At 44.9% G+C, this 16,963-nt stretch overlaps 1 protein-coding gene across 1 annotated transcript in view; it reads right to left on the bottom strand.

Annotated features, from left to right (window-relative positions):
- Positions 1-1,835: 1,835 nt before the first annotated feature.
- Positions 1,836-16,963, bottom strand: part of LOC311237790 (uncharacterized protein) — a 68,426-nt gene continuing 53,298 nt past the window's right edge. Inside the window, exons 5-8 of the mRNA XM_084325768.1 lie at positions 12,484-12,622; positions 11,319-11,452; positions 9,573-9,778; positions 1,836-4,695 (exon numbers count right to left, since the gene is read on the bottom strand). Coding sequence (XP_084181894.1) covers positions 3,492-4,695; positions 9,573-9,778; positions 11,319-11,452; positions 12,484-12,622 — 1,683 coding nt within the window. The 3' untranslated portion in view covers positions 1,836-3,491. The remainder of the gene's footprint in view (positions 4,696-9,572; positions 9,779-11,318; positions 11,453-12,483; positions 12,623-16,963) is intronic.

Below are 16,963 nucleotides of genomic sequence, written 5' to 3'. Positions count from 1 at the left end.
CCAGTATGTAGGCTACCAGTATGTAGTATGTAGGCTACCAGTATGTAGGCTACCAGTATGTAGGCTACCAGTATGTAGTATGTAGGCTACCAGTATGTAGGCTACCAGTATGTAGTATATAGGCTACCAGTATGTAGTATGTAGGCTACCAGTATGTAGTATGTAGGCTACCAGTATGTAGTATGTAGGCTACCAGTATGTAGGCTACCAGTATGTAGTATGTAGGCTACCAGTATGTAGTATGTAGGCTACCAGTAGGCTACCAGTATGTAGTATGTAGGCTACCAGTATGTAGGCTTCCAGTATGTAGTATGTAGATCTGTGTTGAGATATCATTTTATCTTTGTACAGCTTGACTGGTTCAAAATGACCAGCTAGTATAATGTGTGTGTGTGTCTCTAGCAGAGACTCCAAAGTACCAAGGTTATCTTTCCAGCCAGCCAAAGCAAGGTCTTGTTGTTCCTGCCTACTGAGAACCCAGTTTGTTTATACTTTCATCATTCATCATATCTTCTGTTCTAATATTATGTCTATTTCTGTGTATTAACGTACGTGTTGCCCAGACCTCTTGGTCACTTTGCTGGTCAGATTCAGTGTGTGAACACATGTTGTCTCTGACTGTAAACTGAACTTTCATTTTGTGGCCACAGATGAAATAAACTATGTTTCTATTTTTAATAACGACTCAGAATGTTTGATGATGATACAAACGGCTCATCGTTTTGTCCTTTAACATTTCCCATAACAGATACCAGTATGTAGTATGTAGGCTACCAGTATGTAGTATGTATATGTAGGCTACCAGTATGTAGTATGTATATGTAGGCTACCAGTATGCAACAAATGGTCCTGCATGACCACTGCACAATGCACATATTGTTTTTACCTCACCTGCACAATGCAGTATATAAATGTATTTCTGCAAATATAAATAAAGAATAATATAAAAGGTATCTCAGACGGGCATCAGCAGGTCTTAAAACCAGGCCTAAACAGACTCAGTGGAGGTTTGTGGAGTGCTGATGATAAACGCCTTCTTCCACTTTCAATTCAGTGAATTCTGACACCAAACGGTTGTTATTATCCAACCTAGATTGACATGTACAGTAAATTGAGGTAGATTGATGGAAATAAATACAATTTTGATGAACATGTGTTTTTATAGGTATATGTGGATATACGTAGGCTACAGTATACCAACCTCTTTTTGTAGGTATAATGTGGATGTAAGTAGGCCACAGTATATCAACCTCCTTTTGTAGGTATTTTGAGTATTCCCGCCTCTAAGCATAAATGTGTTTTTGTGGAATGTGTTTATTTTTTTTACCCACCATGAAGCAGGATATGGGTCTATTTTACTCCAATGTTCAGAATGTTCCCTCGACGTGACTGTAGATGAGGGAAACCTCAGCTGCCTTTCGAGTTTAAATAAAGGTTTGAAATTAAATGGAAAAAAGAATGTAAACTAACTTTTTACAGCCATAAATAGACAATACAATAAAAAAAATGAATATTTACCTGTCTAGTGTTAGTCCTTGTATCAAGAACTGAGACAGAATGCCAAAATACCAAAATAATACAAGAAGTGTTTTAGTGGTATTGTTGTTACCTGTTACGTTTGGATCACTGATTGGGCCTTTAACAATGACTACAGTTACTGCTTCCACCCCAAGAGAGAGAGAGAGAGAGAGAGAGAGAGAGAGAGAGAGAGAGAGAGAGAGAGAGAGAGAGAGAGAGAGACAGAGAACAAAAAACAAGAGATCCAAGTTTTCCTTATCAAGAAACAAGTCTTTTAATAGATGAGATTTGTTTTCAAAAACACACACAAAAAAAGACATTGGAAAACGCTGCAGCATTGTACACTGTCTGTATTCACTATGCAGCTACCACCTCATCATCATCACTTATCAAAAAGGTAGCGAGAGAGAGATAGAGAGAGAGAGAGGGAGAGGGAGAGAGAGAAAAGCCTTTTTCTAAATTGTCCTTCGTTAAGACAGCAAAGCCCTCAAAAGGTTAGCTCTTTTAAATATACACTTCTGCCTATTACAATAAATATGAATCATCGGACATTCATTGAAATGAACACACACACACAAAAAGAGAAAGGTAATCATACAAAAAAAGGTGAAAGCATTTACAATATTGTGCATCAAACTGATAGTCAGTCAGTCTGGGTTTGGGCTGAGAGGGACGCTGATCCATATTCCCAGGAGTGCAACTAGGAAGCCACCACAGTAGCTTCACAGAAACTGAGAATGTCATACCGACTCATCATTTTGGTGTTTTTACAATTCATTGAACTAATATTGATCGTGAAGGTTTAAGACGGTATGCAAACTGACCTGGATTCTTTATTATTTTGGACTGAAAAGAGAAAACTGAAAAATGCATGTTTTTTGTTCATCTCAATAGAATCTTTTTTTTGCAGTAAGATAAGCTACACCATGTTGAAATGTAGATGTTGCTGGAAATATTATCATCAAAATATGTACAATGTTTTTTTTTTATTGACATGAAAAGATATGGATTCGATGTTCATGGTGGCGACTTCTAACCATGAAACTGTTCACGTAAAGAAAAGATGACAATCTCAATAACAATGGTCTTCCTTCTTTACCTTCCATACGAGCTGAGTCACATGTTCTCTCTCTCTCTCCCTGCATGTACACACACACACACACACACACACACACACACACACACACACACACACACACACACACACACACACGCACACGCACACGCACACGCACACGCACGCACACACACACAAATTCTTTGTGCATCTTTTTTTAATATATTTTTGTGTGAACTGTCCTTCAATTGAGAATTAGTCATTTTACCTGATTGAGATAACCATGTAGAATATCTTTGTTTTGCACATATAATTTCGGGACGCCTTCAAATATGCTCAATCCTTAAGCTGTTACCCTTTACTCACATGCTCACAAACTTGCCCTCAGGTCCAATATGTTGATTTAGTCGCCTGTGACTGAAGTAAGTTAAAAACGAAACAGTTTTTCTTTCTTTCTTTTTTACAGTAAAAGCTTTGTCAAAACCTCCCATGAAAGCCACGGCTACACGACACAAAAAAAACTAAACTGTGCATCTAGAAAAGCCTCATGTCTTTTTCTTCCACTATATCCAAAAGTGCTTGGGGATGATAATAACTACAACCTGTATTCCATAAAATACTAAATCAAAATATCCAAAACATTAAAATGTTTGGGGGGGGGGGGGGGGGGGGGGGGGGGATTGTCACAACGCTGTGTCTTTCGAACTCGAGCATCGTCTGTCGACCTCTTCGTCAAATTGAAGACGTTAAATAAAATGCCGATATCCCGGGGTTCCTCATAATCGAAGATGGTCCTTGCTCTCTAATGCTGGTGTACGCGTATAATAATAACAACGACATCATGTACTATAATGTACACAATACGAAAAGGTAATATCTGTTGCACAAGTGTTGCTGTGAAGCACACGCTGCTCTGTTATTGCATGTATACGTAGGGGTTGGCTTTGTGGTGCCCCGTGTTCATCGCGCAGGGCATAATGTTCCTCGCACCGACCACCATGGACTGGGCCATATCGTGACCTTCTGACCACGGGGGGGAATCCATGGGCTCCCGCTTGATCGAATGGATGATTCCGTGACCTTTGAACTCATAGCCGCCATGTTTATTGTAGTCCTGGTGCATGTAGGTCTTGTGGGGGTCCAGAGGAGCGTTGGGGTAGATGTGTGTGTCCATGAGGTTCACCGATTGGCTGCTGCACAGCGGGTCAGAATGAGAGAGTCTTTGAGGACTAAACTGGCTGTTGTTGTTGTTGTTGTTGCTGTTGTTGTTGTTGTTGTTGTTGTTGCTGCTACCCGGGTCTTTGTCGCATTTCAACATACGTCCGGGAGCGCCGCCTCCGCCATTGCTGACGGCATAGTTTTGATAGTGGCCGTTGTTGTACGGCGGGCTGATGCCCGCTTTCCCTCGCTGGCACGGCGTAAACTGATGGTCGTAGTAATCCGCCTCCGCTTTGGGCTGGACGCCTCCGCTCGGGTCGTACACGCCGCTGTTGCCGTAGCGACGGTCCATGGCCTCCGGGTCGCGACAGGTCCAGGGTCGCCCGTACGCGTCGCAGCCGTTCTCCGAGTCCGAGTCCTGCTCCACCTTGATGGGCGTCATCTGTGACATCAGGCGGCCGTCGTAGCACTCGCCGTAGCTCTCGCTCTTCACGGGCTCCACGCAGTAGGCGTCTGGGTCCGTCGGACTCTGCAGGCTTCCGTAGAGCTTGGGGACAAACACCTCGCCCCCCCGCCCCCCGCCGTGGCACCCGGGAGACAGACGGTACGGCCTCCCGTATTGCCCTGCCTTGTTCAGCCGGTTGGAGGGGATGTAGCCCACGCCGCCTTGACCCGCCCTGAGGGGGCCCGAGCCCGGCCTCATAGGCCACCCGCCGCCCAGGCCCTGGCTGAGGCCTTTGTTGTTGTGGGGAGCCACGGAGGTCTTGCAGTAGTTCAGCGGCTCCTCCTGGCCGTAGTAGCCGTCAGGGCGGTACTTGAGGTTGTCTTTGGAGAGGGGGGTCCAGGGGGTGTGTTGTCCCCGCGGGCCGCCTCCCGGGGTGGGGCAGGGGAGGAGGAGAGGGTCCCCGGTGTCGCCCATGTCCCCGTTCATAGAGTGCCTCCTGAAGTGCTCGTCTCGCTCGCTGTAAACAGAGAGGAGGAAAAGGTCAGAGGAGAGGTTTAGTCACATCTGGTCACATCAGTCACACGACACAAAGTGCTATAAACAAAACAATGTCCGTAGAAGTCATCGTTAGAGTTCAGACTGTCAGCATAATTAAAATAAATAGGCCGTCAAATATCCCGGGTCCTTTCTGTGTCGTCAGATCAAAAGTCAACAACTCGCTGGCCCGCTTCATCCATGGATGAGTCACTGTAAATGCAACAATCTGGGTTCAGTCCACTGGTTTATCTTACCAGAAGAAGGTGACTAATTTCTCCCAGCATCTGTCCCCCCCCCCCCCCAAAAAAGAATGAAAGTATGGAGCCAAAACCATACATCAGCCTTCAGCTCATTGGCTACGATTGCCACTTAACGATTATCACCTGCTAGGTGATTACAATCGACCATTGTTTGTGACCAAGATGCTTATGAACAGGCCTAGCTAAGAGAACTAACTCTGCAAATGGAGGGAACGCTCTGCTGAGTCATGCTCTCTTGTTTCCCGCTGAGTCATAAATGCCGATGGGTAAGATCTCCAATGTGAAGACACTATAGGAGGGCAAGCAGGCGGGTTCGACTCAGTCTATATTATGATGCCTGTCCTCAGTCTATGGCTATTCTCATGCATATTCTGGGGGGGTGTGGCCTCACAGGCCAGGTCATCAGACTGAAACATGATGTCATAAGTACCATCATGTCATAAGTATGTATCATGAGGACGGGGAACAAGTATTCACAGATGAATTTACGTATATATTGCTGCTGTCGGGCAAAGACCTCTCGATGAAGTTATGATGTTTCACCACCCTAAGAACTGTGTGAAATCCCTTTGAATCCAAATATATAGCCTAACTTAATTTTTTTTTGTAAAATGTAAAAAATGTGTTTGTTTTTCTTCAAACCTGAAAAGTTGACCCTCTTGGAGATACATGGTTTTCATCCCGACAACAGGGATGTAATGGAATGTGAATTTACAGCGTGAACTACACGCAAAACGACAAACATTCCTCGTGTTTCCTGTTAAATTCTCTCGTGGTACATAAATAATCCTCTTTGACGGTATCTTTCAAGTCAAGATTACAAGAGACCATTCAGTGGTTTTTCTCCCGTTCCTCCCTCCCTCCCTCCCTCCCTCCCTCCCTCCCTCCCGCTCTCTTCCCTCCCGTCTCTCTCCTCTATCACCTCATCTCTTTCTCTTTATCGCTCTCCTCTAACACTCCCTCACCCTTCCTGTTTATCTCTCTCTCTCTTTATCTCTCTCTCTCTCTCTCTCTCTCTCTCTCTCTCTCTCTCTCTCTCTTTCTCTCTCTTTCTTCAGAGAGAGGTCTCAGGAGAGGATGAGAGGATGAGAGGCAGCTCTAGTCATAGATCTTGTCGTCCCCCTCTGCCTCTGCCTCATAGTGCTTCTTCTCCGCTCATCGCACCGCTCTGTTGAGTTATGACTCAAGACACACACAGCACGTCGGGCCAAAGAGGGCTTAAAGCTACAATCCGGGATTTATTGAACCCTGGGGGGATATACAGTACACGTAATATATATTTTTTTTGTTTGACTCGTAGATGGAAAATAAGGACTAAGTGGCACAGATGCGAAGTGACGCGGGGCCTTCGAGGCTGCAGTTTGTGGTGTACTACTACTACCGTAACGTGCCTCGCCCCCCCCCCCCCCCCCCCGTGCGCCCGGCTCGCAAAACTCAGATCAAACTCTGTGAAGCCGGGCTCTGATCGAAGGTGGCAGATTCAGCAACCGTGGTGTGGTGTAGCCTATTTCTGGTGTTGAGTGTTTTCAGAAACAGACTGTAGTGGACTGTTTTGGGTGAAAGAAGAGGATGTTTACCGACGACCGGGATGTTTTTCCTACTTGTGAAACGGAGACACGCGAGTCAAGGCCCGCCCCGTTGTCAGCACCCGGTGTTTTGCGTCCAGGCCTGTGGCTTCCTAAAGGCTTTCTAAAACGCTGCCCAGAAGGTGAAACGCCAATAACGGAAACCGACAGTAATCTCAAAACTATTTACTCAACGTGTTGACTTGACTTAAGATGACTCCAGCTCGTCTCCCGAGCGGATCATTACAATGCGACGATAAGGAGGGAGAAGGTAACAGAGAGCAGATACGGGGGTTGGAGCTGTATCAAAGTTCTGAGAGGAAAGACAATATTTTCAATGGGAAAACGATTTTCTGCCTGCGCTCAGAGAACTCAGTAAGCCCATCTCGTTGCGTTAACTTCACATCACTGGCCTCTGCGCTCGACGTGAGATTCACATGCTGCACACAGGTGCAGAGACGCAGCATTCACGTGACGTTTTCAGGCTAAAAGGTACGCTTTCCATGTCCAACGAGCGAGCGACGCGTTATCTAGAATGCAACGTGTTGGCCTTCGAGGTCAGTACCATTTGAACCGGAAAACAGGAGGCCTCTTGCTCATTTGACCCTACAAATATAATTACTACAAGATGAATGAGCTGATAAAGCAGTTATGCGTATATATAGCTGAATTATTTATTCAGTTTGGGCCTCTAAAGTCTCTCTAAACACCTTTGCCACAAAGCTGACGAATCAACTGGAAATAAAAAACGCAAAACAGTGAAAACAGGTGGAATAAGGTGTTTGACAATAATAACTCAGGGTTTTCGGACCATAGCTGTACATGCTCACAGCATGTCCCTGCTGCTGGATGAATAAACTCCAAAGAATCATCCCTGAGGACTGAGGTTTTGACCTCCATCAGATAGAGACCTGGGGAGAAATGGTGTTGTGTGTTCTCTGTCCATAGCTAATGTTGCAAACTATTGTGATTCGGATGAACCATCGCACACAAGCTGACAGCAGACCAGGGAATTGGGAATATTTTTCAGATCGGTCAATGACAAGTATTTTATTTGAATTAATTTACATCATTGTCTATTGAAATACATATGAACACCTTTTGAATGTAAGAGGGCGATGCGACACATTAGCATGCTAACGCAAGACAGTAAGAACAATTCTGCCTGTTTCCTGTTTACCCCGGCTCCGTTTCATGCTTGAAACTTGACTGCCACCTAGTGGCTAACACTTCTGGTCGGGCTTTTAATAACGTCTTTCACTTACTGTTTACTCCATTCCCTGATTCACTTTCATTGGTCCATGCTGCCATATGCTATACTGAGTGCACCTTTCTAGTTAATGTCTGCAATGGCTTTTTAATGGGTTTCATTATGCCCTTGAAAGAACACTCCCAACATTTTGGGAAATACACTTATTTGCCATCTCCCCCAGAGTCAGACAAGAATATTGATATCAGTTTCATCTCTGTGAGTCCAGTAGCCCCAGAGAGAGGTCCATGTGCAATGCTAGCCTAGCTTAGCGCAGGGACTGGAAGCAGTAGGGAGCAGGTAGACTAGTTTAGCACAAGGACTGGAAGCAGTAGGGAGCATCAAAAGTGAAGAAATACAACTTCCAACCACTCCAAAACTGAGATTAAAATGATATCAATCAGATATGGATAACCAAATAAGTGTATTTCCCAAAATGTTGGAGTGTTCCTTTAAGATCATGTAACTTACTCAGACCTCACATTATCCAGGAATTTGGCCCTCCCAGGAGAAATATGGAATATTGTGTTTTTATTGTGGGATGAAATTCTGAAAGAATTGGCTCCATTTCTGATCATATTGTCTAAGTGCTCTGCTGGTATTCCGCTAGACTTTGAGTTGTAACAACATGAGTGACGTCAAACTCTCCAGACTATCATGACATTGTAGTCTTTAACATGTAAACCTAGTACATAATATCTAACTATTCAACATGAATCCGTTGTTGCACTTTGATTGTCAGGGCCCGCCCATAAAAACTAAATGCCCAGCCAGTTGCTTTCCTCTGGTCTGTACTTACTTGCACATTAAAAAGAGCACATAAACGTTCAATTTCAAGGCGGAAAAAAACAACAACAAAAAAAACAAATAAAACGTTAGCCGACAGCCACAACGTGTCAACCAGATAAGTATGTGTGAAGCACATAAAGTGAATTCATGACGGGGGTGACAGGGGTGATGGCAGTGATGGGGGTGACAGGGTTGATGAGGGTTCTTCTTGGTGGTGACTGACTAGCTGCCCTACGAGTCAACTCTTGCCCTTTCGATGCTCCCCAAAGCCAGTAGTGATGCATGCAACAGGGAGCGCCTTATTCAAAGAGAGATGTCTATCTGCCCCTAATTGGCCACAGGGCTCCTGTCCAAGGCTCATTCCACGTTGTGATAGAAGTCTGGGAGGGTTTTTCTGGGGTGAGCAAAGACCACGTGTCTGCGGCTGACTGAGGACAAACGTACAGTTCAGTGCCTTCAGACGGTATTCAGCCCCCTTCACATTTTGTGTTGTTGTTGTTAATTTAAAAATGTATTTCTTTTTTACCATCAATCTACACGATACTATAATACTATATTTATATTACAAGTTTATTCAAATTAAAACACAGAAATTCCAAAAAGAACATCCAATTTGTTAGTGCCTAACGACTGCATGGTTTTGGTGCAAAACCACATGGGACTAGCATACATTGACCGTAAAGAGGAGACTCCTATGGTTCCATTGAACCCCCTTGTCAGATATCTTGAGGTCAGAAGTCAAGAGACACCTTTGAAAATGCTAATGCAAATTTTTTTCCTGTCAAATTGTAGCTTAAGTTTAACCCCTTTTCCGGTGAGCTAGCAGCTGACATCACCATGATGTAGGAGGCTACTCCAACCAAGTCTCTCTCTGTCATCTTGCCAGGTGCGGGACAGTTGTTGCAGGGAACGGTATCGAGAACGTTTGTGGCGTTAGCCTAGGATTTTCTAAAAGATAGCTTATTGTGCGTGTGGGGGTCTTTTTCATCCATACCTTTGCTCCATTGGCATGTTTCCTCCTGGGCTCCCCTTGCTCTTTCCTCTCATGAGCATGGTCTTCATCTTCATCTCTGTGATGGAGGGGAGCAGGAGGGGCACGGCCACGCAGAACAGAGCCAGCTGAGGAGGCAGGAGAGCCCCCGTCGCAGACTTCTTCTTTTGGCCGTTGAGGAACTTCAGCCGGCCCTGGAACTGCATGGTCTGTATCGGCAGAGCAGGTAAGGAGAAACAAGGACACAGAGAGCGTCATGGATGTGAAGCGTGAGGCAGATGTTCTGAACGTGAGTCAAAGTGCCACGTCTGTGAGCCACCACTAGGGGGCAGAGTGACTAGCTCTAATAAATTAATAAATTAATTAATGGGGTATCTTGACATACTGGAATCTCAGTTTGTCATTGTTCTTCTACAGGCACATTAAGAAGGTTTCAGCAGTAGTCATTTAATATGTGAGGAATGGCTGGTTAGCGCTGTTAGCAGTCCTAAGTGAAACAAATGGGCTCCATTAGCTACAATGTACAATAACAAGCTAGCCCGCATTGGTTTCAATGAGGAATGCTAATGATTTGGTTAACTGAAGGGTCTTTGTGCATGGTGAAGAAAAATGTACTAAAAGTCAAGTTCTTTGTGGTTCGATAATAGCAAAGAGAGATTCTTTTCAGGGTCTCGCAAAAGAAAACGGGGCAGATTTTTGGACTACAATCTGCATCAGCCTCATCGGACTGGAAACTTTAACTGGGGAAAGCATCTCATTTTACGAGGTAAACTCGCTGACCACATAGCCAGAAGTGCTTCCAATATGTTTAATAAACCAAGTAATAAAAATGCTATTTGGAATGTTTGTATCTGTCCACTTCAATTTTTTCTTTTTTTTTTTTTATATTTTTTGCACAAATCTCTCCAATATTCAAAACATCTCCTTCCACATCATCATATGCAATTTCCAGGATTTGCCTTTTTCTTTTTTGTAAGAACATACAAAACATGTAAAGGACTCATACAAATACATTAACAACTGACATGGAAAATAAAAAAAGACTTACGAAAAAAGAAACATACTATACTATACATTATGCGTATACATCCCTGATATATATACTTTGCATGTAGACCGAACTACCTTCGAGCAGGTATGTGCTGCATCCTCTATCGGGATGCCACCCTTCTCCATATTGCATGTGAGAGAAAGCGCCCCAGACACATGCAGTTGTGCATGATAACATGCATGCACGCATGTCTCCAACACATGTATGTGGGTTGTCCACTTCAATTGTAACAAAGTGGACTGTATGGACCGTATCATATTGGTCAAAAACCCAGCTCTTGGTCCCCTAACATCAGACCTCATGCTTTTCCATTTGTGCTCTCCAAACCACCATGGTCACAGCCATGGGAGGTGGACTAACAGGCCTCTAAAGCACTACTGCCTAAGCAAGTTCCCTGATAAGGCCTCACACTGGGGACACTCTATAAATACTGCAGCTCAGACCACCGCAATTAAAAACACACCAAGTGGACCGGGCCGCTAGACCGCTATCCAGTCCGAGCACCAAAATGAGAGATTTCGCTATTTTAAGGGCCTCAATTTTCTCACTGACTTGACAGCTCTAATTCCAACTTCTGTTTTCTTGAGGACATGTGATATATGATATTATTTTCACGAGATACTTTAAAACCCTGATACTTGCGATCCGAGGGTTCCGAGGGTTCTGCTGGGTGTGTTTGGGCTCACAGCACAACTCACCAAGAAGCCAGAGGTGCTGTCCAAGAGGCAGCGCACCCTGGAGACGAAGCATCGGTTGAGGAAAGCGGACAACTCCGCGGGGACTCCTCCTCCCTCGGGCGAATGGAACAGACTGCTCACTGTAAACTCCTCACCTGGGTTAGAGAGAGAGAGAGGAGAGAGAGAGAGAGAGAGAGAGGAGAGAGAGAGAGAGGGAAATAGAAATAGAGAGGAGAGAGAGAGAAATAGAAATAGAGAGGAGAGAGAGAGAAATAGAAATAGAGAGGAGAGAGAGAGAGAGAGAAATAGAGAGAGAGAGAGAGAGAGAGAGAGAGAGAGAGAGAGAGAGAGAGAGAGAGAGAGAGAGAGAGAGAGAGAGAGAGAGAGAGAGAGATTTAGCACAAGGACTGGGAGCAGTAGGGAGCAGCTAGCATAGCTCTGTCGAAATTGAAGAAATACAACTTCCAATAACTAAAAAATTAACTGACACAAAGAGATTACATTTATATCTATCTTCTTATCTGATTCTGGGGAAGATGGCAAATAAGTGTATCTCCTGGTTGCGCTAACAAATTGGTAGCCTCTTGTCAAAGAAATCAATGTGCACATTGAGTAACCAACACATGGAACTCCCTGGCTACTTCCGTCGGCTCTGGGAAAATAAGCAGACCTGAGACCAAATGAAATTAATGGAGTGAGACGTAAAATAGCTTATGTCATTCAGCGGATCCTTTTTAAAACAGATTTTTGTTATATTTTGGGTGCATACCGATGACTTACTGTGTTTAAATTTTTTTGACAATTCACTAACAAGGGTAAGCTAGCCCAATGATCTGGCTAGTTGTGACATCAAATTGATAAACATTTTATTTACAATATTGAATTTGACATTCATGATATTTAAGCAGTTGATTGCTATTGAGTTTTCAGTGACAGCTGTTATCCCTCTTATACAGTATATTACTCTCTTTGGTACAGGTAGGTTTTTTCTGATATAATTATATGGTTTATCACCATAACATAAAAAAAATTAAAAATAAAGTAAAAAATAAAATAAATACAAAAAAGTTAGCTGCCCGCTGGCAAATGGTCAGGGGTAATATAAAGCTAAAAACTCTAATTTCGACTGGTATGGTCCTTTAAGGGCATCAAGCCTCCACCCCAAGTGATGCATTAATCTGCTTACCAGTGCCTGTTGGTGGCTGGTGTTCCTGGTGCGCCCCGTGGTGTTGTGGAGGACACATGGCCCAGTGGAGCTGGCGCCTGAACTCCTGACGGTCGTCTACGTGGATGTAGTCAAACACATTCTGGTGCATGACGTCTGTCTGTGGAGAGACAATCACACAGGAGGAGCATGGGATTGAGTGGTGTCCAAAGTAAGGCCTGCAGGCTACATTTGGTCCTCCACAGCATTATTTTAGGCCCTCCAAATGATGATCAGAGAGTGATGCAATATTCAGTTTGGTCCATTACAAGGCATATTATTAACCATAAATACCATGATGCTATAAGCTCATATAATAATCCTTGTATTATTTGGATATTTAAGGGCTGATTTTTTTTTTTTTTTGGAATTCGAAGCTTCAGGGCCGAGATTCGATTTTTTTTTTATTTTTTTTTTATGTTGTGGGAGTTGTACAGCACTTTGTTCAACTTTGTCAGTGCTGTAAAGTTTAAACCTTTTTAAATCTTAGACAAACAAAACACTTTGCTTTCATGAAATATTGTAAGCCGTCATTTGAGGCTTTATAAAAGCAGCACAATGAACACAAATCTGTCAGTGCCGAGTCCGATCTCATCTTAAATAACAAACAGCATTGCTTGTTGTAATTAACAAAGAGAGGCAGAGTTGATTTAGCAAAAAAAATTTAAAATATATAAAACTATTCATATATATATATATTTTTAATAATCACATTTTATTTTCATATTCGAATCCCATGCCCATCGAACGAAGCTTCGAAGTATTTAAGACAGCCCTCATATTTTGTCCCCTGGCCCTCCATGTTAAAATGTTTGGGGACCCCAAACTTAAGGGGTAGGTAGAAAGTAACCCAACACTGTGTTTAGACCACTAGCAACCAAATCGCCCTGCTACTGTCACATGGTCCATTTGTGCAAGACAATTTCTAGGCATAGCAATCAATGGTGTTGCAACTATAGACCTATTCAGTGGAATTGCTTGGTTTCCTATCGCAGCGATTGTTTTATCAACAACTGACAGGAAATCAAGTGTAGTCCATTTAGAATGTTTACGTTGTCAAGTTGAAACCACCTACATCTGGTATATACAGAAATGCCAGTGTAATGATTGGTTGTTTGCTGATTTGCTCATGGTGTGAACACACATTTATGGTTTATCAATGACTGCTGAGATGTCCTTGAGCCATGCACTAGATCCCCAGTGAACTGCTGAACTGCCCCAGTGAACTGCTGAACTGCTTCAGTAGAACACTATCCTATATGTCTCATTTGTAATCAGGCTTATGTGGGTATACTCTATAAGCATCTGTATATCTGGGGAGGATGTGTGTGTGTGTGTGTGTGTGTGTGTGTGTGTGTGTGTGTGTGTGTGTGTGTGTGTGTGGTGTGTGTGTGTGTGAGAGAGAATTGGTCACCACTCATGACCGCACAAGTATCAACGCATGCACGCATTCACACACACACACACACACACACACGCATGCACACACACACACACACACACACACACACACACACACACACACACACACACACACACACACACACACACACACACACACACACACACACACACACACACACACACACACACACACACACACACACACACACACACACGATCGGGTCACACACACACACACACACACACACATACAAACTGCCATTCACCCTTGCTAATCCTGAATTGGATCAGGGGGTCCTGTCTGGCATGTTAGCAAACAGCTTAGAAACCTCTTCCCATGACACTGCATGATGACCTCACGTGACATAACACACATGTGGGAGTGGTCAGAGGGATTAGCAACAGAGAGAGTTTGAACCTGAGTCATGTTACTGACATAGTTCCTCCTTCCTGTTGCTTCTGCTCAGACACTAAACCAGTCTGCCTCAAGGTTCACATTGAGTGTGTACACACACACACACACACACACACACACACACACACACACACACACACACACACACACACACACACACACACACACACACACACACACACACACACACACACACACACACACACACCACACACACACACACACACACACACACACACACACACACACACACACACACACACACACACACACACACACACACACACACACACACACACACACACACACACACACACACACACACACACACACACACACACACACACACCACACACACACACACACACACACACACACACACACACACACACACACTCTGGGCTCAGACTCTCTCTCTCTCTCCATCACTCACTCGCTCTTTTCCAGCAATAGCTTTGCTTTCTGTCATCCCGTGACAAAATCCACACTAAAGCGTTCACCCCCTCCCTCCTCTCCCCCCTCTCTCCCCTCCTCTCTCCCTCCTCATCTCTCCCTCTCTCTCCCCTCCTCTCTCCCTCCTCCTCTCTCCCTCCTCACCCCCCCTCTCTCCCCCTCCTCCCTCCCTCCTCTCTCCCCTCCTCTCTCCCTCCTCCTCCCTCTCCCCCCCTCTCCCCCCTCTTCCTCCCTCCTCCTCTCTCCCCCCTCTCTCCCCCTCCTCCTCTCCCCAAGTTCTGCGCCTATTTCCGGGTCGAACAGCCTGCAAACTACCTAACGCCTAGTTTATCACTGGTTAAGCTTAGGCGACTCTTTCGAAGTTGGTTAAGGTTAGAGTTTGGAATCAGGGCAGGCGTTCTATCGCCACGCTCTAAGACAAACTCTACCTTAACCAACTTCGAAAGAGCGCCTAAGCTTAACCAGTGTAGAAACTTGCGGTCCCACGATTGGGCGTACATGTCACATGACCTGGCCAATCAGAGACGCGGAAAACACGAACGCGTTGAGAAAGGCTTCAAGCTACCGGTGCGGCAGACAGACAGACAGGGCCTGTGGTGGGGCTCCCCTACCGGTGCGGGCAGACAGACAGACAGGGCCTGTGATGGGGCTCCCCTACCGGTGCGGCAGGACAGACAGACAGGCCTGTGGTGGGGCTCCCCTACCGGCGCGGCAGACAGACAGACAGGGGCCTGTGATGGGGCTCCCCTACCGGTGCGGCAGACAGACAGACAGGGCCTGTGGTGGGGCTCCCCTACCGGTGCGGCAGACAGACAGACAGGGCCTGTGGTGGGGCTCCCCTACCGGTGCGGCAGACAGACAGACAGGGCCTGTGATGGGGCTCCCCTACCGGTGCGGCAGACAGACAGACAGGGCCTGTGGTGGGGCTCCCCTACCGGCGCGGCAGACAGACAGACAGACAGGGCCTGTGGTGGGGCTCCCCTACCGGTGCGGCAGACAGACAGACAGGGCCTGTGGTGGGCTCCCTACCGGCGCGGCAGACAGACAGACAGGGCCTGTGGTGGGGCTCCCCTACCGGCGCGGCAGAGAGACAGACGGATCGGGTGACTATTGAGCGAGACTCTCATGAAAAGAAGACATTTTTATTTTTTTTTAAAGGGAGCGAGAGAAGAAAAGAGAAGAAGAAGAAGAATAAGTGATATTTTCCCCGGGACGTTTCAAAGCAGTAATATTACCACAGTGATAAATGGGATCAAAAGCCCAGTGGTAGTTTTCTGCTCTATTTCAGACGGTTCTTGTGGTGGCTGTGTTATTTAGGAGCAGAGCATCTCTCTCAACTGGGAATGCAGCCTCAGAGTTATGTGGCAGGATTGTTGCTTAGAAAGGACCACACCAGTGGATCTCCTCGGCACCACTGGCACGCCAGCGCAGCGCTTTGACTGTTGCCACGGCCCCGGGTTCACAGCCAGCGGGCCCCGGGTTCAAGGGGTTTGACCCGCAGGGGCCTCCTTCCCGCTGGAGTCTGCACGTTCTAGGTACTGGCTAGTGATGCACCGATGTGAAAATTGTGGCCGATACCGATATTAATATTGCTGTTCTGGCCGATACATTAATATTGCTGTTCTGGCCGATACCGATATTTACCGATGTCGATATCTCTGTATAGAAAACACTTTTTTATGATAATCAAATAAAGAGCTATTTTCCAAAACGATTTTTTTTTACTTTTGTAATTTATTTTCAGAAATTACTGATATTTTTAAACAATTTAAGACCAAAACATGTTAAAAAAAAAGATTATAATAATAATAATTTAAAAAAAGTATATATTTTTTTTTATATCTGCCCGATACCTATGTGTAAAAAAAGGACCATATCGGCCGATATATCGTGCACCACTAGTACTGGCATTACAAGTATGGGTCAAATGCAGAGGACGGATTTCCCTAAGGGGGTTAATAAAGGTCCAACTTAACTTACAACTCAACATGCACCATTACCAGAGGTTGTCCCTGTCTTTAATGAATTTTGTGTGCATACCGATACCGGCTTGTGGTAGAGGGTAAAGGGGTAATAAAGAGATATTTTCATGGTATTCTTCTTCACACTGCCTGGCAATCTGTGACAATGTTTTTCACATTCTTTAAGAGGCAACAACTAAGAAATGTTCCTGCTGGAAGCCAATTTTCC

This window comes from Notolepis coatsorum, assembly GCF_963971535.1.
Source record: "Notolepis coatsorum genome assembly, chromosome: 12".
Lineage (NCBI taxonomy): Eukaryota > Metazoa > Chordata > Actinopteri > Aulopiformes > Paralepididae > Notolepis > Notolepis coatsorum.
The sequence above is the reverse complement of the archived record's forward strand: the minus strand, read 5'-3'. Positions and strand labels throughout refer to the sequence as shown.